Here is a 27793-nt window from a genome sequence, read left to right as displayed (position 1 = left end):
GACTCGTTCGCTGGGTTCTCTAGTGTGGATAGGCTGCTTTGGGTCTATCCTCAGTTCACCCCCCACCCCCTGTTCCCCGGCTGCCTCCCCTCTGCCCTACACCCAGGTATGCTGGCAACTGTTGAACAACCAGCTCTTGGGAAAAGAAAAAGCCAAATTCCATGGCCAATTTCAAGCTACCATACAACATGAACTGGCTTGCAAAATTCTTAAAAATGTAACAGCTGGCGCCCTCAGAGCTGGTACAAGCTGGCTCCAGCACACCATGGGCTGTGCCTGCTCCCCAGCCCACCTCAATCCCCTCGTGGGAAGAAGGCACACGTTTCAAGGCAGGCTGGATGGGGATGGTATGGATTTAATATTTTTTAGTGTTACAATATATTCTTATAAAAAAAAGGTGCAGGTAAAAAGGACACTGCAGATTTTGTACATTAGCCTCCTTTGTGGTCTGAGACAGCTGGTGAGAGCAGCCTTGGCATGAAGGTGTCCCTGGTAGAGGTGAGGGGAGATGGTCACGGCTCCCCCGTGGGTGGAAATCGGATGAGGAGAGTCTGGACCAGACCATTCCCCATCTGGAGAACTTTCTCCTCCCACTGCCCTAAACACATCTTAGTTCCATCACAGGGGAGGAGTGGGCGCTGCTGCTGAGAAGGGGACAGGTGACATAGTTAACTGAAGCTTACATTGGACACAAAATTAGACAGCTGGAGAAATTTACCCAAAGGTGGCAGGAGGGGTGAGAAGGGCACTGGGAAAAACCAAGGAACAAATATAATAGGCGTAAACATTTAGCATATCAAGGACCAACTCAGCCGTTGCTGAGTCAGCCTTGATGGTCCATGGTCCAAGGCACTGTTGGAGATCTGGCTACAATGACATCTGGTGCCAGAGCAACTGGCCAGATCTAGAAAATAATAAATAGAAATGGAAGAATCTTTGGGGGTGAGGAGGCTGAGCCCTGGAACAATGTATGTGTCCTCTGTAAACAGTTAAACCAAACTACTTTTCTGCGGATCCAACGTGTCTTGAACAGCTTCTGTATGCTTTCTTTCCTGGTGCGGATCCAGTCTTCCATGGTGGACGGGAAGGCCAGGATTTGGACATGCCTGTTGGGTAGAAGTGAAGCCCTCCCCTGTTCCCTGTCCCCCTGGGTTAGGTTGACCTCAGCCCAGCCAGTTTGGGAGAGGACCTTCAGAGACCCCACCCACAACCTTTCCATCATCGGGGGCTCTCGGGTGTTGAGATGGGCATAACGAAGCTCTCTGCAGCTGCTCTTCCTGGAAGCCTTCATCTTGCCCTCACCTGGACTCCAGGATGGCCTCTTCACACCTGTCCTGGCCAGGCCTACATTTGCTCAGATCCCTCCCCCTCGAACCAACACACGTGCTGGGCTCACCAACCCTGTGTTTCTTCCCCTGCCGCTACTATGGTTCCACCCCTAGGAATCTGATGCAGGAAAAAGAGGCAGCTGAAGAGTAGGCCCAGCCTGCCAGTCTGTCCACTGGCAATAACCCTGAGCTGGAGGAGTAGGTTGGAAGGTGAGAAGCATAAAGGGAAGGGCAGGAGGATAGAAGGGCAAGGAGAAAGGTTGAGGCCGGTCTCACAGACACAGAGGATGGAAGGTCAACTCTGGGGGAGGAAAGGTTTTGAAAATAAGCCTTGACAGAGTTGACCTCACCTCCCTTCTTTTAGAAGACAGAAAACTTTGTTTAGAGACAGCCATTGCCCCACCCCCCAAAGACAGCTCAAGATGGACAGAATGGAATGAACAGGAGGACCAGAATGGGCCCCTTGGAAGTCAGGTGGGAGAACCAAATCTGGTACCAGAGATGAGGGGGTGGAGCCCGCCTCCAGCCTTCTGCCCTTGGCTCCTTCAGGCAGTGCATTCCCCAGTTTCCCCTGCCTGCACTGTCCCCCAGTCTGAATGCCTCAGAGGAGGAGACACCCTCAGAGATGGCATGTAAATGCAGAGGGCAGCTCTGGCCCTTGGGACCCTCTCAGGACCTGATGCCCCAGGGCCAGCTTCAGCCAGATACAGATAGTTTGAAGTGGTCTCCTGCAGGCTGGACAGAGTAGGAGGTCAACTGTGGCTTCTGCTCTGAGGCAGATATTAGAGAAAGAGTTTGGGGTCTGTGTAACATTAAATGGTAGACCAAGAAGCTACAGGGTGGAGCTAGGCATTCAAGTGCTGCCCTCTGGTGAGGGGCTATTGGGAACTCCTAGGCAACATGTGAGGTCACTGTCTCACTTCAAGACAATGGTCTGGCTCTACAAGGGAGGTGGGGAGAGTTTTGTTCCAGGGTCCCTATGCCCAAGGCACAAGGTGTGATGAGTGGGGGTTTTTCTTGAACTCCTTCCCTTACCAGATTCATCAAGTACCTGGATAGTGAGCCATAGTCGTGGGAACCCAAAGGTGAGTTTTCTGGGATTCTAGATTAGTAGATAGGATGGAGGTGGCAGTAGGAAAGAAAGGGAGAGAGACTTAGGACATGCAAAACTGAGGGGCCATAGGACTTGTGATGAAGGAAATGGGCACTGCTACTCTGTCCTGATGACTTGGTCCCTGCATCATCCTCCCAGCATTTGTTTTTGTTTTTCTGGAACATTCCTAGCTAGAATATATAATGCCTCTTCCTTCTCCATCCAAGAGGAAAATTCACCCCCAGATCAATGTTCCATGAAGCCGCCTCTTGAGGGATGGGAGCCTGGATTCTCACCCTGGCTGTCAGGGCGCCCACCCCACTGTTACTCCCAGTGCACATGAAATCTGGACAAGGTCGGTGGACCAGTCCAGTCTAGATCTGGAAAGTTCTGTGCCAACGTGGGTGCCCATGCTTGGGGACAGGGAGCAGGGCTCCTTCAGCTGGGCTGGCCAAGGATGTCCAAGTCAGCCTCAGAGTGACCCCTAGGGGCCAGGATACAGAAAGAACAACGGGAAGAGGAAGGGAGAGGAGCTCCTTCAGGTAAGTGTGGGGAGACCTGGTCCTGCCACACACAGCTCCCACCCCAGGGCCCTGAACCGAGCACCGAGTTGTTTAAGCATTATGGTCTCCTCCACTCAGCACCTCTCTGTCCATCCCTGTCTCCCCGCCTCCTGCTGTGGCCAGGCCCCAGGTCAATGATTCAACCTGTTGATTGCCCGCTCCCGGGTGACCTCCGGGGCCTGGCTCCCCGATCGCTTGCGACTGCGCTTCAGCTTGCATAAGTCCTTGTCAAAAACCTCTCCTGAGCGCAGGGCCGACACCAGGTCGTCGAACTCGCCTCCCTCCTCGAGCGCGCTGCCCGCGTGGACCTTCCGCTGCCGCTGCCACCGCTCCCGCTCCCTCTGCTCCTTCAGCTGGAGGGGTGAGGAGGGAGGGAGAGGCTGGCACCAGAAAAGGGCGGAGGCCAGAGCAGCCACCCACAGTCGGACTTACAAACCACGCCCTCCCCACCAGGGGCAGACTCCTAGGCTGTGCGCCTTGATGCTCGTGTTTACCAACTGGCCCCCCTTTCCTCCTTCCCAGGATGCCCGTGCCTCCCCGCCTCACTGCTCTCTCCCTGTGGCGCCGACATCAGCCCCTACAGTGCTTCTCGGCCCCTGCCCTCCTCGTATACCCCAACCGTTCTCTCTCAGCAGCACCCCGCTCCCACCAGCCTCTCCCCTCGCGCGCCGCCCAGCCCCCTCACCATGGCCTCCATGCGCGCCCTCCGCTCCTCCTCCTCCTTCTTCCTCCTCATGGCCTCCAGGTCCTGCCGGGCCTCCGAGAAGGCCTGCAGGAAGGTGTCAAAAATGCCAAAGAATTCGTCTGGCTGCATCTTGCTGTCGTGCTCCCCAAAGTGCATGAGGGCCTTGGAGAACTGTTCGGGGAGAAGGGGTGGTGGAGAGTCACCCCAGAGCATGGTGGGCCCGACCCACGGGGTTGGCTGGGTTCCAGCCAGAGCAGAGCCCAGTCTGAGGCTGGGGACTTTTGGTATGGAGGGCAGGGCTGAGGAGGGGACCCCATTATCAGCAGTATAGGCACAAGGCTGAAAGAAAGGCTTGAGACCGACACCCCGGAGAGGTGAGGGATCTAAGCTGGCTGACAGAGGCTGCCCAGAGCTACATCAGTCCGTTAGGGTGTAGGTATGGGATCAGGAGCTAGACCTTGGGAAGCACTTCCTAAGGTCAGGAACTGCCTGGTCTGAACTCAAAAGGACCTCAGAGATCATATAGTTATTGGGCCAGTTATTTAACCCCTCTGTGCCTCAGTTTCCTCATCTGTAAAATGGAAATAATAATAGAACTTCTTTGTAGTGGTGTTGTGGGGGTTAAATGGGTTAATAGATGTGTTATATGTGCCAGGCATTGTTCTGACTTTTGTTGAGAGCTGCCACCTCTAATTCAACCCACTCAAAATCCTCTAAGAAAGACCTCACTACTCAAAGGTGAGCTCCACGGACCAGCAGCATGGCATCTCCCAGGAGCTTGTTAGAAATGCTGACTCTCAGGCCCTGCCCCAGACTCCTGAATGACAACCCATTTTTATTTTTGTTTTTTTTTGTTGGTTTTTTTGGGGTTTTTTGAGGAAGATTGGCCCTGTGCTAACATCTGTTGCCAATCTTCCTCTTTTTCTTTTTTCTCCCCAAAGCCCCAGTACCTAGTTGTGTATCACAGTTGTAGAGTTGTAGCTCTTCTATGTGGGATGCCGCCTCAGCATAGCTTGATGAGCGTTGAGTAGATCTGTGCCCAGTATCCGAACCAGCAAACCCCAGGCCACGGAAGCAGAGCACACGAACTTAACCGCTATGCCACTGGGCCGGCCCCTGACAACCCACTTTTTAATAAGACCCCCACAGATGGGGTCCATGTGTGTGTTAGTGCAAGAAGCAGGAAGATGCATGGCAACTGAGACCAAAGCCCACCTCCGGAGTCAGGATTCTAACCCAGCTCTGTCTATCATAGCTGGGCATCCCCAGGCAAGTTACTTAACCTCTCTGGATCCCTGTGCACTCTGGGTTTGTCCCTTCTGGCCCATCTGTGGTAGGGATGGGTGAAGGGGCTGAGTTGGAGAGGAGTGGGGGTGGGATTGGGGCACCCTACCTTGTCCCTGGCCTCACTGAGCTGGTCCTCCAGCTCTGAGAAGCTAAAGCTGGAGACTGTGATGAAGTCACTCATGACGGGGACAAACTTGTCATTCGGTTCCCGCACCTGGCGTTTCTGATATTCCAGCTCCTGGGGAGGGAGAGTGAAGTGCTGGTGAGACAGGTGCCAGGATGAAAGTCAGGCATCCTGGGGTCACCACATCTCCCACCCTTCTTGCCCATCACAGGAGATCGAGCCTTCCTCTGGCAGAGGGAACACCTCAAGTCTCCAAATTCTAAGGGTGGCAAAGACTGAGAGTTGTCAGCCAGTCCACCCTGCCTCTATCCTTCCCTCGGCCACCATGGCCATCTTTCTTTCTCTAGATCCTTGCTACCTAGAATGTGGTCTGGGACCAGCAGCCTCCTCATCATCTGGGAAATATGAAGAAACACAGACTCTCAGGCCCCACTCCAGACCTGCAGAATCAGAATCTGCATTTTAACAAGACCCTCGGGTGATTTGTGTGCAGACTCAAGTGTGAGATGCACTTCTGAATCTCCCAGCTGATGCAGCGCTGCTGGTCCACGGGCCGCGCTTTGGGTGGCACTTCAAAAGGCTACAAATTGAAACGACCCCTGCCCCCCACCATAGTGGCAATGAAAGGTTCTTTCTCATACTTCATTCTCTAAGCCCATTCTCCCCTTACCCGCCTACCTCCCTAAACCCATGAAGATGGGAAGGGTCTCTAGTTCCTGGGTGTGGGGGACAAAGGATTGGAGACATCCCCATACTGGGCCAGCCTAGCCCGGGGCCAGAGATGGCTCCTCAGATGATACTATCAGAGCAGGAATGGTGCTGACCAGAGACCTGGGTCTCCAGCAAAGAATGAAGCCCCTGGGTCCTTTACTGGCCCAAGGAGGAGGTGAAGAGACATAAGACAGGAACTTCTGGGGACAGCGGCCCCCGGTGTCACACTATGTGCTACCTGCCCCTAGCCAGCTTCCAAGGATGTGGATCCTCTCTCAGGTCCACTTGATCAAACTTAAGCATGTGGCCAATTTATGGTTCATTCCACTCCACTGCCCAATAGACATGTTGAACAGTGACTTGGCTGGACTCAGATGTCCCCTCTTCAAGAGCCTCAAGTTAAGCCCTAGATAATCCAATCATCCTTTCCTGAGGGCTGACTCTGTGCCAGAGGCTGCACCCACTGTGCCAGTTGTTCTACCACCCCAGCCAGGAGCTCTGGGTCACAGAAATGCTTCAGACAGGGTCTGCATCTAGGAATCCACCATCTGACCCGGTTACAGGCAGCAGCCAACACAGGCAGCAGGGAAAGCATCCCCCCAAACCCAGGCAGGTGTAGACACAGGTGTACTCACCACCTCAACCGCTCTGAGGCCCCTCCTGAGGTTGCCCACTTCCTTCTCCAGCTCTGCCAGGCTGTGGGAGGACACGGAGGGAGGGAGAGGAGCTGAGGGTGGTTCAGGGAGAGGGCAGTGCCCAGCACAATGGCCTGCGAGTCACTAGACCTGGGCTTCAGCCCTGCTTTGGCCACTAACATGTGGCCCTGGCAAATCACCTCCCCTCCATGCTCTGTCTGTGCTTCTATAAGATAACAGGGGTGCAACTTATGTTCTCTAGATCCCCGCAGATCAGAAATGTCATGCTGTGTCTTAGAAGGCTTCCAACACATGGCCTCTGTCTTGGGTTTATCTATTTTTATCACCACCAGATAATGTTTATAAGCTCTTAACATGGTATCTTGCATGCAGTAAGCATTTGACACAACATTAACCATTTATCACCGCATTTCTACTTCTATTGGAGATGTTTCTATCAGCTTATATCTGTTCAGGTCTGACCTCCTGCCTGTAGCAGATACTGTTGGTGCCCCACACTATCTCCTTAGACCATCCATTGTAGTCACAGCCCTGACTTCCAGCTGTGTGAGTACTTTTTCTGGGGGTCAAAGCCTGTACCCATGGTCAGAAAGTTTTGGCCCCTCAGAACCCCTCAGCCAGTGACTGACAGGAGATGGTATATGATGTCCCAGCTCCCTCGCCCCTTGGGTGGGATAAGCAGAACAAGTGTCCTACACTGTCTCCCAGACTCCCCTGGAGGGATTAAACTCCAATTGCCTATAGTGGTCACTGGCTTAATAACGCTCCTGTTGGGCATTCCTCCCAGCCCTGGCTCACTTCCTCACTCCTGGGGACTATCTACTGTGCTTCCCGGGACCACCTCTGAAATAAGGATTTGAGAGCAAATATGTCTTCGTTTGCTTCTCCCAGAGCTAACCCTGAGACGCTGCCCATTCCTAGTTGGCCCAGAGTAGCCCTGAAGGAGGAAATTTAGACAAAAGTGTGTATCATCACAGGGAGAAGGAAGCCTCGCAGAGACCCCTTACTTCACTTTGGCGGCTTCTGGGAGATGCTGCAGCTCTGAGGGCATGTTCAGGATGTCGGGGAAATGCTTCTCCAGGATCATGATCAGGTAATGGAGCAGAGAGATATTTCTGTAAATGAAAGTCAGGTCAGGGGTAAGGGATTGGGGAATTTGGGGACGAAGGTCAGGAGGAAACTGGGTGAGGTGTTAGGGGAAAGAGGTGACCAGTTTGGGTTGGCGATGGAGGAAAGGTTGAAGGGGGAGGAGGGGAGAGGCCAGAATGGGGTGAGATGGAGGGCTAAGGAAGCAGGCGGGGTCCCACCTGTCAATGCTGGACTTGGTGTCGGCGATCTTGTTGAGGCTGGCCACCCGGAACCCGTAGGCGCCCCCACGCTGCCCCTTGTTCATGAAGTTGCCGATGGCCAGGACAATCTCTAGCATCTGCATTAGACGCCTGCTGCGGATCAGCTCCCGGGAGGCCAGCAGGATGGCTGGGAGAGGAGGGACAAGTCAGAGCCCTGCACAGACTGGGCCAGGGCAGCTGGTCCCTTTGCACCCCAGAATGATCCCACCACAAGGTCCAGAACAGGGGCTGTCAAATGTCATCTACTCTCAGGGGCAGAGATGGTACCCACAACTCCACATCTGCTCCACACCTGCCCACCTCCAGGGGAAGCAGAACAACTCGCCAAAAACCCAATTTGCCCAATAACCCATTCTCAGAATGTGCCAACTCTCTCAAAATCTTTTCTTATATTTAAAGATTAGTAGTCTTTCTATGAATATATGCAAGAATATAATACTTTTACTTTTCTAATCCTAGTGATTAAAAATTTAAATTGCAGCATTTTATAGATTATGGGACTATTCCTGACTCTTTTGAAATGATGAATTTTACTGATTTTTTGGAAAGAAAAAAATCCATCAATCAAATTATAACATGTCATCAATTATATTTCCATATTTTTGTTCTATAAGATAATGGTGTGCTTTATAGTTGATGGTGTCTTCGTTTTGATTAAATAGGTTACTTGACAAACAATTTTTTTGTGTGTGTGTGTGAGGAATATCAGCTCTGAGCTAACATCCATGCCAATCCTCCTCTTTTTTCTGAGGAAGGCTGGCCCTGGGCTAACATCTGTGCCCATCTTCCTCCACTTTATATGGGATGCTGCCACAGCATGGCCTGACAAGCGGTGCATCGGTGCGCGCCCGGGATCCGAACCTGGGCCGCCAACAGCGGAGCCCGTGCACTTAACTGCTACGCCACGGGGCCGGCCCCCTTGAGAAACAATTTATATGATTTTAAAAATTTTCCTAAGCTTTAGGCATTTTAACCATTTCCCCGCAAAGCCTTAACTGACACCTTTGTTAGAAATACAAACTAAGGCTAACAGTAAGCAAAACTTCAGTATTTCATTCTGATGTGGATGCTCCAGCCCTTCCTGAGCTTTTCTGTATTTATGGCGGATGTGCAGAACTGGGATACAAATCCTACACCGAAATTTTGTCTATTAGTTATAGAATATAATTTTTGATTATTAAATTCGGTGATAAAAAGACCAAACCATTCTGGTGATCTTTGGCTTATGCCAAACTGGACATTCTTTAAGATGCTGATATGAAGACACCATGAGAACCATTTGACTCAAAGTTTGCAAAAATCTTCAAAAGTAATTAAAAATTGTAAAAAAGCTGTTAAAAATTATTAACAAGTAAGATTTGTCAGTAGCTTCTAAAGTTGAATATATGCATATTCTGTGACCTAACAGCAGTGTCACTCTTGACGGATATTTGAGTGGTTTCTAGTTTGCTTTTAAAAAAAATTACAAATGGATTGGGTAAATAGATTATAGTATATTCATACGATGGAATAAAATGCTGCACTGAACATGAATAACCATTGCTACATGTAATAATAGGGATGACTTACAACCTCAGTGCTGAGCCGAAGAAACCAGCGTATAATTATTTGTACTATATTATCCATTTATATAAAGTTCAAGACAGACAGAACCTTGAGGGAGGGGGCTATGGTTGGAGGGGGACATGGCGAAAGGCTCTAGGGGTTGGGAACATTCCATATCTTGATCTGGGTGTTGACAGCACAGGTAAATTCACTTTAAGATCTTCCATCTCGTAGGGCTCTTATGATGTCTGAACTTTTCTAGGTGCATATTTCAATAAAAAGTTTACTTTAAAAAACTAGTTATGAAAGTTTCCAGCAATTTATGTTGGCCGGGATAGTTTTTCTAAGGTTGATAAGCTGCTTGAAAAATTTGCAAAGGAATCCTCCAAAAAAAAAAGCTAAAATGTTGGCCAAACAGAAGATGACAAGAGTTCAAAGGAAATCAGTGTATATTGGAAAACTCCCATATGCAATGCAGACATTTTAGATATATTCATAAGAAAAACATATTCATGAATGTACTCATAGGAATATGTTTACATTTGAAACTATATTCCTCTTAACTACATTCAGTGAATGCGTTCATAATGAGAATCGGTAAATTTGGTATATTCAGCAACGAACACATTCATAAGAATATGTTCATGAATATATCCATAGAAGAATTGGTAAATTTGTCAAATTTGATGAATTGGCTTTTGGCAAATTGACCCAGAGGCCCTGTTAGGGGGTGTGGGGTGGGGCGGGTGTCAGCAGCTCACCAACCAGCTGGGATGGGCCATTCAGCTCTTCCAGGAATATTTCCTGGCAGAACTGGAAACAGGAATATGCACCCCAACTCCTGCACAAGCCTCTTGTCTCCACCTCCAGTCAAGCCCATGGACCTGATGCCATAAGATACAACTTCAGCCACCTCTTCCCAATTCTTGGAGGGAAGAGACCTCCAGACCATTCTAGAATAGGAGCCATTGTGACTGTAGGGCAATTATTAATTTCCTCAGCAGGCTTTGCCATCCCAAACACGTCTCACTCTGCTTAGCTTGATATTAAAGGGAGACTCTTCCTGAGCATCCACGAACTCTTAGGGAGAGCTTAGGAGTGGTCTCCTGGGAGCAGGAAGTTATCTGAGATTAAACCTACCCGGTGGCTAAACTACTCCGGTTCCATAGCTCCAAATGGCAATTGCTCACATTTGCTCCACGGACCCAAGACACACACATAGTTGAGCACATGTGTTGGAATGAATCCCTATCTGTGCCTCATGCCCCAAAGGCAGTCAGCAGCAAGACAAAGAAAGTTGTGTGATGGTGAGGATTCACTCATCACCAGGGCAAGAGGTGCCGCCAGACCTTAGACCCGCAGAGTCCCTGCTGATCTCTACCCTTCTCCTTCAGACCGATTTTCTGTGATCACAGCCAGCTTGCAGTCTGTAGTTCCCTTGTTGTGTGCGTGTGTCGGGATCCAGATTACAGAAAATGTTTGCCTCTAGCTCTATCACGCCCCACCCTACTCCCAGAATCCTCCCCAAAGCAGCCCGTCAAACTCCAGGAAGGGCCATTCTCTGGACTGAGCATCCCAGAGAGTGCTGGCCGGCCCTGGTGTCCAGCAGAGGGGGCCCATGCTCTGTTCTGCCCCCAGTCTGTCCCCCAGCATCCTGGACACAGGCTGTCTTGTCCCACTCTGCTGATCCTGTCCTTACCACGTCTCCTGCTTCTCCCCTCCTGGGCCCACATGGCGGCCCACCATCATAACCACCTGCCTTTTCCCCTAGCTCCCTGGCTCCCTGCCCCTCCGTCCTCAGCCATCCCCACAGGAAGTTCCAGGGAGATGCCCTCTGGGAAGTGCTGCAGGACAAGAGAGAAAGGATGGATTCTGAAGAATGACATCTGTGTTCCAATCCCAGGTCTACCACCCATGAGTTAACAGGTCCTTGAGCAGCTATCATATCGCCACTTAGAGATCACAGGATGGTGCACCCATAGGGTTGTGAGGACCAAATAAGACCATCCATGTGGATTGTTCCACACAGTTCTTGGCACGTGGTTCTCATTTAATTACAAAGTTCTTATCTGGAAAAGGCCTGTGTAGGAGGGGTTCCCCAACCCAGAAAATCAGATGCTCAATTTCCCACTTTCTGAAGAGCCCGCACTTAGTGTCCAGAGGTCCTCTATGAGTTTAGTACCTGCCGAGCAGGGTAAAGATGGATGAGCTCACTGCGTGTGGGGCACTGTTCTAGGTGTTTGCTATTATCATCATTTTTTCAGCACTTCTGTCCCATGCTGGGGCAGATGTCAACAGACCCCCCACCTTGGAGAGTTGGCATGCCGAGGTACAGGGAATGTGTTGCATGGCTGGCACATGTGCTAATATAAACAAGCACAATTATCTACAAAAATCAAAGTTTTAAATTTTGTCCTCCACTGTGGTTTTTTGGGCGGATCAAGAAGAAGGAAAGAGTTTTCCTCCACCCCTGCTCATTGACTCCCACCCCCGGGCCTCCCCAGATGCTTCTCCCCTCCAGGCCTCCTCCACACCCTCAGCCGTACCTTCTACTTTGGGCTTGGCCTCAGCTAGCCGCTCCTGGAACTTCTTCTTGAAGAAGAGGGCCTGCAGTCGCTGCTGGTAGTGGTCAATCCTGTGGACAGGGCGAGCTACATCATGAGTTGGCCCCCTCAGCCCCAGCTGCCAGCGCCAGCCTCCTCCTTAGCCTGCTCCCCCCCAGCCCCTCCTGCCATGCCCGCTGCCCAGACCTGCTCATGTCATAGAGGAAGCGGTCAGCACGGGCCATCCGCTCGATCTCATGCTTGTGCTCCTCGAGGAGGTCAATGTCGCTCTTCTCCGGGATGAACTTGAGGAGCTGCAAAGAACAGGTGAAGGTCAAAAGGGAAACTGGTGAGAAGGTGATATGGGGGTGCAGCACATGGAAGCCCATACCCTGACCAGGCTCAAGATGGGGAGGAGTCCCCTTAAAAAAGAGAGGCACCCTCCTGTGGATGGTTTACATGTCATCTGCTCGAAGGAGGTGACAGGGCACCCAGCTCTAGGCTTCTTTAAAAAAAAACAAAAAAATCGAGATATAACTTACATACAGTAAAGTACACTATTCTTAAATGTACAGCTCAGTGATTTTTTTAAACCAACTTTATTGAGCTCTAATCTACATAAAATAAAATGCATCCATTTTAATTGTGCAGTTCAATGAGTTTCAACAAAACTATCCACCCATTGAAGCACCATCCAGATTAAGATACAGGAGATTTCCATCCACCCAGAAAGTTCTCCTGCACTACTTCAATAAGCCAACCCACCCCCTCCCCCCAATATAGCCTCTCAACTGAATTCTACCACCTTAGATTAGATGTGCCTATTCTTGAACTTCATATAAATGGACTCATACTGTGTGTCCTCCTGGTGTCTGGCTTCTTTCACTCAACATAACATCTGAGATTCATTCATGTTGTAAGTATTGGTAGTTCGTTTTTATTCACTGCTGAGTAGTATTCTATTGTAGGAATATACCATGGTCTATTCACTTTCCTATTGATGGACAGTTGGGTTGTTCACAGTTTGGGGGTTTTATAAATACAATTGTTATAAATATTCTCATGTATGTCTTTTAGCCAGCATGTGTACTCATTTCTCCTGAGTGTGTACCCAGGAGCGGGACTGCAGGACAATAGGGTAGGTGCCTGTTTAGCCTTGGTGTGCACTGCCTGCCAAATCATTGTACCAAATGAAAATTCCAGTTGCTTCACGTCCTTGTCAACACTTAGCATTGTCCATCTTCTTAATTTAGCTGTTCTAGTAGGTGTGTGGTGCTACGTCACTGTGATTTACCATATTTCTCTGAGGACTAATAGTATTAAGCATCTTTTACTGTATTTCTCTGATGACTAATAATATGTCCATTTGGAAATTCTCTTTCATGAAGTAATTGTTCAAGTTTTTTGCTCATTTTTAAGTTGAGCTCTTTGTCATTTTCTCACTGATTTGTAGAGTTATTAACTCCGAATATGAGATCTTTGCTAGATACACATAAGGCAGATATCTTCCAAGGTCTGGCTTGTCTTTTCACTCTAGCAATAGTGCCTTTTGATGAGCAGAGTTCTTTTAAAAGTCCAGTTGATGGTCATTTTGTTTGGTGTTATCTAGGTTTCTCTTGAAGGACACAACAAATTGAGGTGGACGAGATTTGGGGAAGATCTGACTATGGGTCACTCTGACATTGCCTTAAGACCTGTGGGGTATCATACCTCATATTTCCTTTCGGGGGCCTCAATCTCCTGGAAAAGATGCCTTTTCTGGCCTCCCCTCAGAAAGGCTGGCACAGGGGAGTTTCTATAAACCTTTCCCCTCGCTCCTCCAGCCCATAGCCTGATTTCTCCTTGAATAGCTGCCCCCCTAGTTTCAGCCCCCCTCCCTGCCCGGGGCCTCACCTGCTCCAGCATGTCCTTGGCGAGGTCCTCCTGCTCATCCATCTTCAAGATGGCCTGCCGGATCTCCTCATTAGAAAGCTTCAACCTATGGCAACAGCCCATCCCTTGAGCAGCCCGGCCTGGCCCTTCTGCTCAGGATAGACCCCAGACCTTCTCCTCCTGAAGACAGAGCCCCAGCCTTCTCTCTCCCTTACGTGAACATTTGACAGTACTCCCTCCTCACCTCCTCTGCAAAGCCTCCTCAGAATACACTAACGTGGTTCACTCCATGATTCCATAATGAGCTATTTTAGTGTCTAAATGGAGACCTGAGTCTTGAGTCTCTGGTCTCTTGCTTGAGTGTCTGTCAGAGCTGATAGGGACATTTGGAAGTAAAAGGGCCATCTTGAGTGTAGACTGAGAGACAGGGCAAAGGATTTCTGATCCTTCTCCTTCTCTTCATGCCTGAGGTATCTACAGCAGCTCCATGGGAGGATGGGAATTTGGGCAGGCCACTCGGGGGGCATTTTCCTGCTTCCTCCATTCTTAGAAGACAGAATAGCTTTCAGTCATCTGACAGCACCTCAGCTCCCACACAGCTGTTCCAGTCCGTCTTGCTGTCTGGGAGAGGGAGAAGCCACCTCCCACACATGCGTGTGTGCACGTGCACACACACAGCCCTTCCCCATCCGCTCCCGATGCACACTCACTGGGAGCCCTGGGGATGCAGAACTCTCCCCACCATCAAAAGGGAGAAACTGAGGCCTGGGGCTTTGTGGCAGGAAAAGGGGGTGGATGTCCCAGAGGTGGCCTAGGCAGTACTAAGAATAGCATGGGAGGTGGTGCCCTTTGACCCTGACTCAGGCCGGAGGCCCGCACAGAAGCTGTGCTGTTAGCACAGATACTGCCCTGTTTGTTCTGCAGCCGTGGGAAATGCTTGGGGGCTGAGATCATGCTGCTCTGTGGCCTAAGCCAAGCGAGGCCCTCCATGGGCTTAGAGCAACTCCACTGCTAGACGCTGACCAGGCTGGTCAGGGCCTGTGATGGGTCATTTCCTGTCTGCAGAGCCCTGCACTGCTGCTCAACATGGGCTCCGGGACAGGGTTCTAGATCAGCCCCTCCCCCCAATTCCCAGGGTACAGCAGAGAGGGAGAGACCAGAGGCTGCTATCTCCCTGTTCCTCTGCCACCTCTCTCCCCCAGGCATTCAAGTAAACCATCGTCCTTGCTCTAGCCCCATCTCTGGTCCCTGCTTCCTGGGGGGCTCATTCCCTCCCACCTATCATGGGGCAGGGGCTGAAGAGGCAGGGCGAGCACATACTTGGAGAGAAGGATGATGCAGTTCTGAGCCCTCCGGCCATCAATGACCGACAGCTCTTTGACCTTGCGGGAGGCCAAGTAGATGTCCTCGGTGGAGCCCAACTCCTTCTGCAACCGACAGGCCAAGTGGAAGGGTGAGGTGTGTGTCTTCCCCAATCCTCTTCTTGCCCACCCCCCAGGAGCCACCCCCTACCAACCAGGGAATGCTCCTGGTGTGAGAGGAAGAAAGAAAGGAAAAGAAAAAGGAACAAGAGAGGAGGGTAGTTAATAACCCACTCTAGTGGGAGGCATCTGGGACTTTCCATGGGCTAGAATGGGTTGGGGGGGGCAATGAGGAACTCCTCTTTTTTTAGAGATTTCCCTCTCTGGGCAAACTAGAGAAGGAGCTATTCCGATGGAGGGGGTGACCGATCCCTGTGGCTTCGGGGAATGTGATATGATCTACCACACCCTCAGAGAATCAACCTCCCCTCCCACCACTCCACTCAGAGAGCCTCCCCAAGCTGATGATCCGAAGCTGGTTTTAAGTCCCCACATGGCCTCAGTTCCCGGACCCCTGGGACTTCAGGCACAACCCAATGGGCCCAGAGTACAGGGCATCCACAAGTTCAGAGGTGGGGAAACCAAGGCAGAATTCCATGTAGAATTCTCTCCTCTGGGGTTCCAGCAGGCAGCTTCCCAAGAAATCAAAGATTCCCCCTGCTTCTCTTGGGCCGCTGGTGAGGTAGACAGGAGGCTAGTCCTTACTCTGGGAGGTCCCACCAAGCACATGCTCTATGTTACACAACTCCAGAGGCCGCCACTCACATCACTGTCTTTGTCAATTGTGCCCAGAAATTGTGCAGTGCCCAGCCTGTGCAGTCTTACAGGATGGCCTTGCCTTGGGCTCAGTGGGTAAGACAATAGATCTAGACTAGACCTTTCTCCTCCTTCCAATATTCACCTCCTTGCTGGCAGGGGTCTGCTTATGTTATCTCCCTCTCCTACCTTTCTTATTTCTCTTTGGGGACCCACCCCCATGCCTCCATGTATGGATGGGTAATAACGTAGAAAGAAGGATGGACAAGCCCTCTCTTTTGGGCCCAGAACAGGGCAGCAGCCCAGGACAGTAGTTAAAAATTGGAGATCCAGAGTCCCAGGAGTGACTCACCTGCTGAGAAGGATTAGTTATCAGCTCCTAGGCAGGCAGCAGCCACAGCCAACAGAGAATTAAACATGCACAATGTTAGCCAAGAGTTTCAGAGACCCAGGAACAGTAGGAGAGACAGGGGGACCCTCAGCATCTACTCTGTCTGCCTCATCCCAATAAGACCCCCATGGCTGGAGACGGAGACCTGGAAGTAGCCCTGACCAGGAGCTGCGTCTAGCAGACATGCGCTCACAGAGAAGCCAAACAAAGCGGAGAGCAGGCAGCATCTCCCACCTGCCCCAGGCCCAGGGGCACCACCACTTCCCAGCTGGGGCAGACCAGGCCCCAGAGCTCCCCCACCCCAGGCCTTGACTGTGTTCTTCCCTCTCCTCTGCTGAGAATCTGCCCCTGGATGAGTTCATCTCTCTATCAGGGGAGGAGACACAAATGAACTTGAGCTGGAAGCACATGAAAGTCGTGTTCACTGAGGCAGAGGAGGGCAAGCGTCCCTGAATTTTGCCCCTCACCCCTTGTCTGTCCTTTGATCTCTAAGGGAGCTGAGGGTGCAGAGCCCACACCTGGTTCTCCCTTCCTGACCCTGATGGAGTTGAAGTCACTAACTCAGGACCTGCAGAGGGCACAGAGGGAAGACCACAGCTCATAGGACCACCCTTGCCCCACGCACCCAGGGACCCAAGACAGGGAGAGGAAGGGACCAAGGCAACATGGCCTCCGGGATCTCTCCAGCTCTGCCACTATGAATTTAGCCCAGAGTCTGGACTACAGTTGAATGACAGTAGTCTGGGTGTGCCCAACCCCCAAACAGGGGACTGGACTGAGTGGGCTCAAAGAGGCGAGAGGTGACAGAATAGTTTCCATCTTAACTCTTCTCCACTCACCAGGCCCAGCTTGTCTTAAACCCCATGGCCCCTCTTTCCCCACTGGCCCTCATCCCAGCCCCACCTCAGAGCCTTGGAGACTAGGTGGGCTGGGCTGGAACCCTGGCCCAGAGGAAGACTCTCAAGCCAGGAGGAGACTTGATTGGCCATGCTGATCCATCCCTTGCACACACTCCATCCATCCCCAGTGCCCAACCCGCAGCACTGATGCACAGGAGCCCCAAGAGCTCAGAACTCCTTCCAGCTCCAGCCAGGCCACAGCTGCCACCCGTGGCCCTGCCAGCCTGACATGGGCGTGGGGCTAAAAACGCTTCCTAGAATTAGGGGTAGAGATTCAGATGGCTTGAGAACCTACTTTTTAAATAAACAACCATCTGGTTTTTCTAGAACTCCAAAACAGGGTTTCTAGGACTCCAAAACATCCGCACCCCACCCCCTTTGGCTAGCCCCCTAGGGATAGTCACATGTGCCCTCAGTCCTGTCTGCTCTCAGGAAGGGTCATCCACAGGTCTGGACTTGGCAGAAAGCAGCAGGGAGCCTGGCCATAACATCCAGCCGCTACCCAGGGCCCAGGAGGGCACAGACCCCCTTCACTGGCTCCTGGGAAAGTTCTCAGGGCTGGGATCCTGGGCTCAGCAGAGAAAACACAGAAAAAAAAATGGCACAACCCGGAGAGGAGACAACCCCTTAGAGGCAGGCCAGAGAGAAAGCGAACATTCTAAGGCTTCTAGGCTAGTAATGCCCAAATTGGACTTGGAGGAAAGGCCCCCAGATGTGTAAGCTACAGGCAGATTCCTGGGCCTCAATTCATCTCCTGACTCATGTTCATTTGAGGATGAGGTCTGAGAATCAGCGTTTGTGGCAATCCCCGTGGTACTGCCTCGGGGATGCCCTATGTCCCGCCATCAACCCCACTCCCCCTACTGCCGCTGGAAGATCAGGCTTACTGGTCAGCCGTCTGTACACAGCGTCTCTAGAGCAAAGCCCAGGGCCTCTCCTGACCTGCCCAGGCCGAGCCCCAGACCTGGTCCCTCAACTTAGGCATTACCCACCTCTGTGTAGGACCCTTGCATTGAACCCCTAATGTGATGTGGGGCAGCGCCACCTTCCTTGAAATATTAACATCTTCTGTTTAACTGACTTGTGGGGCTGTTGGGAGATGGGAGTATGGTGGAGAAAGTGGTTTGAAAAGTTATCATGCCTTCTAGGTACAGTCCCTAAATCCCGGAGCCAAAGAAAGATCAGGGTCAACAGTGGCCAGGCCCTGCGACTCTACCTCCAGTGCTCCAGGACGAAAGAGAGAAATGGAAAAAACACTATTTCATCACTTGATGTGTGAAAACAAACTGTAATCCAATGGGATGTTTCCCCTACTGCACCGCACACCTCTAACTGACATCTATGTCCCCTGCAAGCATGTGGTACCTGACAAAGAATGAAATCATTCAGTATACATCTGAGGGAGGGAGGGAGGGAGGGAGGGGCTGAGGGTTGGGTTCAACAGGTGTATGTGAAGTCAAGACTAGAAGTCAAGACACAAGACACTAGAGGGGGCAGGGTCTTACCTGGTGCCTCTGATAGGCTGAAAACATTTTTTCAAAGTCCTCTAGGTCCAGGATCCGAAACACCTGCATGTCATCAATCTCATTCCATACGGTGCCAGGGACACGTTCCTAAGAGTGAGGGCATGGAGAAGGCCCCATGGTTGACTCAACTCCTTCATTATGGATATGGCCAATGCCTCCTAACCCCACCTGCCCCTCAACTGCACATGTATGACAGCCAGGCTTTCAGGCCTTCAGAAGGGGGTCAGTTCCTCCCCTCAACCTCCCCCCACCAACACTCTGCTCCAGGGTAGAGGCCAGAGACAACCTCTTTCTCCTCCCCTTCGCATGGGACCATATGTAAGCATGTTCCGGAAATCAACGGGACTGCAAGAGTGATGGGTGGGTAAGTACGAAAGGGGGATGCGCTACACTCCTTCCAGAAAAATAAAAACAAAACCAATGTTCTCAGGGCACTCTCCCTAGAGGTCAGGCTTGGCTGGAACCATTAGAAGGAATAGTGCCCACACATACTTGGGATCCTCAAAGCCTCAGGGCTGACTCCATTTCCTGTGTCTGAGATGGTCATTTTTTCTCCCGGGGGTCTTCCTCCCACTGTCCCAGATTCCCAGAAGGTGGACAAATGCCAAAGGCTAGAATATGCTGGACCCTATAGTGACTGCTGAGGCCAGCAAGATTCTGCCACAATTCCCCGTCGGTCAGACCTGGGAAAGGTGTCCCACCCCTTATGATTTGGATGGGCCCAGGGGTTTCTATTCCAAGGTCCCTCAACTTAGGCATCGCCCACCTCTGTGTAGGACCCTTGCATTGAACCCTGACCCCAGAGATCTGCGGAGGAGCTGTTAGCCAAGCCCAGAATCCCCCAGTGGTCTTATAACACCTTGATAATGGCTTAGAGGACAGAGAGCAGGGTCCCCTCCAAGATGCTCCACCCCTCTCCTCCCAGGAATCCTCACCTCATCCAGAGTTTTGCTGTCTTCTAAAATAGAATCTCCCCACCTTCCTCCTCCTGGAGGGCAGCCAGGGAACCTTCCCAATGCCGCCGCCTCCTCCCTCCATCTCCCCCTCAGCAAGGCTTGGAGAGAGAAACATACCTTTCACTCACTTTTATTTTCTTAAACTCTGGAAAGGGGAGGCTAGGCCAGAGCAGGGGGTGGGGACATTCCTGTGGCCTTCCTAAGGCCAGGGACCCTCTTGTGGAATGCCGGGCTGGGAAGCTCGGAGCAGCAAGGGATACAGGCAATTGGCCAAACCCAACACAGACGCATTCTTTTCATGGCAGAAATAACCACTGTGTGTGTGTGTATGTGTATGTGTGTGTGTGTGTACACAGGAGCACACGTGGGGTCGGCGAAGGAGCCTGGGGAGAGGAGCTAGGCTCCTGGAATAGGGTGCGTGGGAGGCAGAGAGGAGACGGTAAGGGGAATTGAATTGGGGAAGGCAAGGAGGGGAAACTTCTAATTCATTCCCCATCTAAAACTAAGCCTGGGGTGGAGGTGGGTGCAGTGGGAATGCCCATAGAGGTAGAGCTTCCCACTGCTCTTCATTCCTGGGGAGGCCAGCACAAGAAGAAAGGGCTGAAATGAGAGAGCTGGATGGTCAGCACCAGGAAGAATTTCCCATGAGACAAGAGGCTGAACATCCAGGCTCTCCCTCACTTCTTCTCACTCTCCTTTCCCCGTACTCGCCAGAAAGACTCGGGTCTCCTCATGGAGGTGTAGCTGAGGTCTGGAGCCAGAGAGAGGTACATCATTCCTAGTACTCTCCACATCCTAAACATCACCAAGTCCTCCTGATGTGCCCTCCTTGTATAATAATTCTCAAATTTGTTACACCTCTCTCTCTGGCCAAGACCTCATCACCTCCAGTCTAGATTCCTGGGGCTTCTGCTTCTAGAGACGACCTTTACATGCCGGGGAAATCTTTCTGAGAAACACTTTTCATTCTGTGTCCTTCAGAGGGCATTTGGGGTCAGACAGACCTAGCCAGCTTACTCTCCCGGCCTCGTCAAGATGTGGGACTGTTGGACAATGTGTGGGGTGCTGTTCTTTTCCCATGTCACATAAAAGGAAACTGAGTCTCAGTGATGCTTACCTGACTGAGCTGAAGTGAGGATTCGGCGAGATAACATACTTTAAAGCACACGTGGCAGTGCCACCAATAATTAATCTGATATTATTAAGGCTCTCTGTGTGTCAGTCACTGTTCCAAGCACTTCATATGTATTAAGTCAATTAATCCTGACAACAATCCTTTATACAGATATCATAGTTACCACCATTTTACAGATCAGAAACCTAAAGCCCAAATGATGAAATGGTTTGCCTCTAGCCACACAATTAAAAGTTTTGGTCTGGGTAACAGGTTCTCAAATATTACCTGATGCCCCTCCACTCCACTCTGCTGAGAAATGTCTGCAACTCCTACAAAAGCTCCCCATTGCATATTCCACCAAATCTATACCTTCCAGTCTAGGAATGAAACTCTGCCCTGCTCTGGGTCCCAGAGGAATTTACATAGATTTTATTATCACTGGACCCCAGAGAAAATCCTAAGCACAATATGATGAAAATGCTGCAAAAATATTAGTTGCTTTGTCTGTCTTCCTTAATTGCTGAGGTGCCTAATCAACTTTTAATTACATTTTTAAAACCTTAAAGATAAGGTATAAGTACAGGAGACTAAAAAATTTCTTTTTTATTACAATAAAAAATATTATTTCTGATCATGAACAATGAACGTTTCCACGTAGCCTATGGCTTTGGTTCTGCAGAGCTCTTTGCTCGTGTGCCGTTGGCCTTTCTGGCTTGCCTTGTGACCATGGAGAAGCATCACAGGGCACAACGGTGCAGTTGTCACAAACTTTAACAATGTAGCTTCAAAGTGCTATTAACAGGTGGCTCTAAAATTTTAATAACTCAGATTGGAGATGTTATCAGAGTATTCATGCTTCATCTTTCTACCTAGATTATGAAACCAGAGGTAGAAGGAATCTTAGAGGTCATCTCACAGATGAGCAAACTGAGACAAAATGAGTGATTTCCGCAGGTCACACAGTTAGTTAGAGCCAAATCTCCTTCAATCCATCCCCAGTATCTCTAGGTGTTTCCTTGAACACACTTCCTGATTTGCCAAATCCAAAGCTTTTACAGGGCAATGTCATGTCTCACCTTTTATTATCATCTGTCACAGCCCCTAGAAAAAGCTTTACACAAAGCAGACCTCAGATTGACGGGCTAGCTGGTCTACCATGAGGAGAAGGCACCTAACGAATAGCTGACCACCTACTTAGGAATCTCGCCTCTCTTACCACTTAAGCCACCATGAGCGAATTCAAGCTCACATAGAATGGTATAGTTATGAAATCCCCAAGAGTTAGTCCACAGGCCTATACGACAAGATCAGAGGGATCCTTTAGTCCCAGCTTCAAACTGTTGTTGAAGTTTGAGTATGGGTCGGGCTAACTGAACTCAGTTACCTTGTATGTGTTTACCTCAAGAACAAAGCCACTGGTCCTCTTAATAGGACATAGTACAGAATAAGAGGCAGGGCTTGACCCAGGCTGGACCTGGCCTTCAGTTACTGGGGGTCCAATGTGACCCAGAGCATCTCTACTCTATGTTCACGAAAGTCCAATAGAGGAATCAATTCCCACCCATGGACCTGGGATTGGTGATTATCAGTGGATAATATTCATGAGGGCCTCTCACTGCTGAGAAGTCTAGAAAAGTAGTCAATGTGTGCACTTTCCCCCTGGGAGGATGCCAAAATGGCTACATCTTGACCTCAAACTCTTCATTGTAAGGGTGCCTCAGCACCCTCGCCTTGTTAACCCTGTCACGGCCTCTTTGTTTCAATCCTTTGTACACATTGCCCTGATCTTGACCATCTCTAGACCTTAGCCCAAGACCTCTACCCACATCTTCCACCCTTTCCCTCAAATCAACTCTATCCTTAAAATTCTAGCCAAGCCCTTGTCTTAGCTAGAAAGCATTCCTGCTTGGCCCATGCCCATATCTCTATTACTCCATTAACCCTCAGAACACACATATCCATTTGTACATGGCTTTGCCAATGCAAGCACCACCACATGCCAAGCCATCTCCTCCCAGTGTAGATGCTCTTTCCAGGGGACAGTGAGCTGCCCGTCATCAGCAACCCCATCTTCGGCAACCACTGTGTCTACCCTACCCCCACCAAAGAAAGAACCCCAGGTGGAGATCTGCAGACAATGGGCAGTCAATCCACGGGGCCAGCTGCCACAGGCTGTAGGAGAATGGATCCACCGACCTCCTCCTTGTCACTCACCTCATTCAGCTTGACCCAGTTGAAGGACTTCAGTGGGTGGGAAGGCTGGGGGACACACTTCTTCCTGAGTGGGATATCACTGCTGGGGAAGGGGTCTGGAGGGAGAGGCAGGCCCATGCTGAAGCAAGGTGGGGCACCAGGGGGAGTGGGAGGCCCCCCAGGTGGAAGGGGTGGTGGTGGCGGTGGGGGGCAGCAGGCAAATGGTAGAGGGGGTGGGGGTGGAGGCAGGTCGTTGGTTGTCATCGAGGAAGACAAGGTAAGCGGGCCCCCAGGGGGAGGTGGGGAAGATACAGGTCCTGTCTGTGGGAGACCAGAAAATCAAAATAACAGAGCCATCAGCAATGATGCCTGTCAGCGCCCCCACTCCCGACTCCTTACCCTATTCTCCACTACATTAGACCCCAAATCTTGCTCTCGCCTCCCACACACAGTTAGCCCCTCATTTTCTCTCTCTGTATTATAAACATCCAACACAGACACGTAAGTCAAACACCCATACACAGACACTGGACAAAGTCATCGTCATCACAAGAGCTGCAAGAGTAGGATTGGTACACACAGTCATGTAGGCTACTGCCTGCACAAGGGCATCCAGCAGAGAGGGGCAGGGGAGCCAAAATCCCACCTGTGCTCTGCTTCCAAGGTGTGTTTCCCAGGACAGTGTCACTCAGAGGAAGGAGCATTATTTTTTCTAATTAACACAAACAGCCTTAGGGGTCCCCCTTATCCTGCCCCGAGATCCCCTCTCTCTTCTCCCTCATCCAGGGGTCCTCGACGCCTCCCCACACCTGCTCTTTCGACCCTATCCTGAAGGTCTCAGCTCAACTATGTCAAAGGAGAGGAGGATGGCCACGTACTGAGATTTCACTGAGTTGGGCGACCAGCTCTGCCACTTGTCCCCGAGCCTGGCGCAGCTCCTGGGACTCGCGGGCCAGCTTGTCCTTCATCTTGTTCAGCGTCCGCATCATCTCTTCCTTCTCCAATGTCTTTGTCTCACATTCTCGCTCTTTCCTCTCCAGCCTGCTCACCAGTTCTGTATGTTCTGGAATAGGGGTGGGACAGGAGAGGGAATGAGAAAAGAGAATGTGAATGTGTGTGTCCTTCTCCAAAGGAAGGGATGGGTCATTGGCTGGGCAGGGGAGGCGGTGTGCGGAGCGTGCAGCAGGTTCAGGCAGAACCCCTCACCTTTCCGGAACTTCTCTGCCTGGTCTCGCCACTGTTTCACTTCATTCTCATTGATGAGCCTGGTGGGGAGCAGAAGGAAGGGGCAATGTGACAGTTGACAGCTGGCTCACAGCCTCCCAGAAGACATGTCATCTTCTTATTCCCCACATTGGTGCCCATATCTCCAATTCATCCAGCCACATTGAGGCTAAGATTTTAACTCTCCAGGTCCCCATCCCTGCCCAGCTCTCATTATATATCTCTCATGGACGGCGAGAGCTTGAAAGGATCCTTAGATACCTTGTAATCCAACTCCTTGTAACACAGTTGAAGCTCCTGAGACCAGAGATGGAGACAACAGCTAACTAATGGTAGAACTAGGACTAAACCTCAGACTTCCTATAGTTGCATAATGACTTGTACCCCTTTGTAAAAATAGATTTTCGCCCCCAAGAGAGATCAAAATATTGGCCCAACCATGGTCCAGTCTTCCAAAGACTGATGTGTAAGAGCAAGAGATATCACCCACCGCATCAACACAGAATGAGTGTGTTGAGGCTGAAAAGGGATATGTCTAAACTATACTAGTGGTTACTAGTGGAAAGGTGGGTAGAAGGGGTTAGAAGAGAAACAGAACAGAGAAAAGAAGCCAACCATCTCTCACACACACACACACACACACACACACCCTTCCCACTGCACCGCCCCAGCCCCAGCCCCAGCCCAGGGAGGAGAGAGATTTAGGTTACATCAAATCTAGGATGATCATTCACATCTGGGACTAGCACTTCTAGTAGCAGGTCTGGGACTACGTGGGCAGTTGAAAGCAATCTTAGGACATCCATTGCCCAAGAAGCAGCAACTTCACTGCACCTGAGGAGTTTTCATCCGGAAAAGAGGAAAAGCTTCTGCACTAAATAGTGTAAATAATTAGCAGAAAATAAAATACAGCTGCATTTTGATTACTTTACTAGTTGTACTTGTCCAACTAGGATTTTAACTACATCAACACCCAACTACTTGTGCAAATGAAAATAGTAGCCTGACTAGTTCAACAATCATTTTCTGCTTGGCTTTGGAATGCAATAGAATGAATCAGTGAGAGCCAATTTACCTCCTTTAGGGCAACTGGCTCAGACTCACACTGAAAGTTAAGTAAAAGTTTAAAATTAAAAATCAGTGTGTTAATATAAGGTCTGATTATTAATTGACTTGAAATATAGTTCTCTGTGTTTCTCTATACCCGGGGTCAGTCAAAGATGATAAGCCAGGCGAGCAGACTCTGACCCCCTGTCCAACAGCCTCATGGTTAGGCAGCCATGCTCTGTGTCACGGCCGGCAAACTTTCTGTAAAGGGCCAGAACAAACATTTCAGGTTTTACATGCTATGTACAGTCTCTGTCGCATATTCTCGTGTTTGTGTGTTTTTAACAACTCTTTTAAAGTGTGAAAACTGTTCTTATCTCATGGTCCATACAAAAACAAGCTGGAGGACTGGAGTTAGCCCACAGGCCATAGCTTGCTGATCCCTCCTCTGCGATAATGTGTTTAAATTCCTTCTCTATCCACTCTGTGCAGTGGATCCTTCAGAGTTGAATACACCCACTAGAAACCTGTGCTGTCCAATATGGTAGTCACTAGCCATATGTCATGTGGATAACTGAATTTAACTAAAGTGAAATAAATTTAAAATTCAGTTCCTCAGTCACACTAGCCAACGTCAAGTGCTCAGTAGCCACCTTTGGACAGGGCAGACATGGAACAGGTCTGTGATCTCACCGAGTTCTATTGGGCATTGCTGCTCAGACCTATTTGGAGTGTCTGGTTTGAGAGAGGGAGCTGAGGTTTCCCTGGTGAGGCCCCGAGTAGGAAAGAGACAAGGCGGGAGGAGGAAGACAGGTGAGGGCTGGCCACTGCTCACATGTTGACAATGTTCTTGACGTTGAAGTTCTCCAAGGGAGCCAGGTCAGGGTCCACACCCCTCTCATCCTGGAGGACAATCTGCTGGAGGATGCGGTCCAGGAGCTGCCACTGCTGGAAGTAGCCACCATTCCGCTTGTCTGAGGGACAACAGGTTATCACATCGTTACTGGGCCCTGGAACCCCTGGGGCCCCATCCTAGAGTCACTGTCTGGGCCCAGGCTGGTAAGGCACACCCTTCCTCCCCTTGGCAAGCTCCCAGTCTGATGGGACAGGCAACGCAGTGGCTGATCACAGAGACTCACAAATCCAGTTATTTCTTGATTATCTGCAACTGACTTTCTATGAATGTGTCAACTCTTTTGACATATTTCTCTACTCCCTGGAATGCTTTCTGGCTGCCTTTCTTCCCTGTTGGTACCCAGAGCATCCTATGCCTTGGGAATGCAAATTGCTTTTTACATTATCTAAAAAAAGCACCTTTAAGAAAGTAAATCTGCTCCAAAATATTACATGCTGAATAACGACATCTCCAGGGAAATTTTGAAAAAACAAAAGGTTTTAGGATTATCTATGCTATTGTTCTACAGAGAAAGATGAATGGAAACTAATTACAGGTATGCACTGAGAGGGAATCGAATGAGTTGGCGAAGTGTAATGGAATCCAGGCAGATTTCTTGGTGAAGGTGACCCTGAACTATGAAGGCAAAGGCTGTGTTGTGCCTGGTCTCACAAGGTCCCCCTCACATCCCCTCTAATCATAGTCTGGCTGGACATGGACTTTCTTTTCCTGTGACAGCCACAAGCTCCTCTTCCTTGGTTCTTGATCTCAAGCACTTCGTCTCTATTGACCACCAAGAGAGGTCAGCCAGTACAATCGATCCTGACCTCAAAGTCAAACCATCACGCCTACAAGGCAGAAGGTCATGTCTGCAAAGCCTGGCTGCAAAGAGCAGGGGCCCAAGTCCTGCGGCCTGGCCTCCCGGGGGCGTGTGCAGAGGGAGACTTGGTCACACTCACCAACCCAGGGAGGTCCCCACGCCTTGTCTCAACCTGCCCCGGGCCAGGGCTCAGGCCGGCTGAGGGAAGCGGCGAGTGTGGGCTACTCACAGGGCATCTGCAGGCAGTGGTGCAGGACAGACAGCAGGCAGGGGTAGGCCTCCGTGTGCTTCAGTTTCTTGTGGATCAGCTCAAACATCTGGGAAGCACTCTTGGTGTCAATGTGGACCTGGGGGAGCGGAGAGCGCAGTGAATACGGAGGGAGGAAGCAGCGGAGGAGAACAGGGGAGAGAAGACCCTGTTTCCATCCACTAAGCCCCGGCCCCTAGGAGAGCGTTCCTTCCCTTGCCTCTGGCCCAGGCTTAAAGAGAGAGAGAAGAGGAGGAGGGAGACGTGCTAATTCTATAAACCAGAGTTTCCCATACTTGGCTCTACCGGCATCTTGGACTGGATAATTCTTTGTGGTGGGGGGCTGTCCTATTCCCTGCAGGGTTTTTAGCAGCATCCCTGGCCTCCACCTATCAGATGCCAGTGGCGTCTTCCCCACACCTGTGACAACTAAAAATGTCTCCAGACATTGCAGATGTCACCAGGGGCAGGGGGCGCAAAATCACCCCTGGTTGAGAACCTCTGATCCAAATGAAGGGAAGGAGGCAGGGGAATAGATGATTCAAGGAGCGTGTGGCATAGGTCCACAACCTGGGTTCAAATCCCAGGTCTATGTCGAGTTGTGT

General features: G+C 50.5%; 1 protein-coding gene across 2 annotated transcripts in view; it reads right to left on the bottom strand.

Moving 5' to 3' along the window:
• Nucleotides 1–335: 335 nt before the first annotated feature.
• Nucleotides 336–27793, bottom strand: part of DAAM2 (dishevelled associated activator of morphogenesis 2) — a 103446-nt gene continuing 75988 nt past the window's right edge. Inside the window, exons 10-26 of one of the 2 annotated variants that reach the window (XM_014782743.2) lie at nucleotides 27171–27288; nucleotides 26062–26200; nucleotides 24162–24220; nucleotides 23834–24018; nucleotides 22977–23276; nucleotides 18669–18776; nucleotides 16226–16252; nucleotides 15077–15183; nucleotides 13778–13862; nucleotides 12092–12198; nucleotides 11888–11976; nucleotides 7755–7923; nucleotides 7455–7562; nucleotides 6427–6487; nucleotides 5063–5194; nucleotides 3670–3840; nucleotides 336–3337 (exon numbers count right to left, since the gene is read on the bottom strand). In XM_014782743.2, the coding sequence (XP_014638229.1) occupies nucleotides 3116–3337; nucleotides 3670–3840; nucleotides 5063–5194; nucleotides 6427–6487; nucleotides 7455–7562; nucleotides 7755–7923; nucleotides 11888–11976; nucleotides 12092–12198; nucleotides 13778–13862; nucleotides 15077–15183; nucleotides 16226–16252; nucleotides 18669–18776; nucleotides 22977–23276; nucleotides 23834–24018; nucleotides 24162–24220; nucleotides 26062–26200; nucleotides 27171–27288 (2187 nt within the window). In that variant the 3' untranslated portion in view covers nucleotides 336–3115. The remainder of the gene's footprint in view (nucleotides 3338–3669; nucleotides 3841–5062; nucleotides 5195–6426; nucleotides 6488–7454; nucleotides 7563–7754; nucleotides 7924–11887; nucleotides 11977–12091; nucleotides 12199–13777; nucleotides 13863–15076; nucleotides 15184–16225; nucleotides 16253–18668; nucleotides 18777–22976; nucleotides 23277–23833; nucleotides 24019–24161; nucleotides 24221–26061; nucleotides 26201–27170; nucleotides 27289–27793) is intronic. The other variant, XM_004424180.3, reaches the window with a different exon arrangement.

Source organism: Ceratotherium simum, chromosome 13 (assembly GCF_057802395.1).
Source record: "Ceratotherium simum simum isolate JZ-2026a chromosome 13, ASM5780239v1, whole genome shotgun sequence".
Classification (NCBI taxonomy): Eukaryota; Metazoa; Chordata; class Mammalia; order Perissodactyla; family Rhinocerotidae; genus Ceratotherium; species Ceratotherium simum.
The sequence above is the reverse complement of the archived record's forward strand: the minus strand, read 5'-3'. Positions and strand labels throughout refer to the sequence as shown.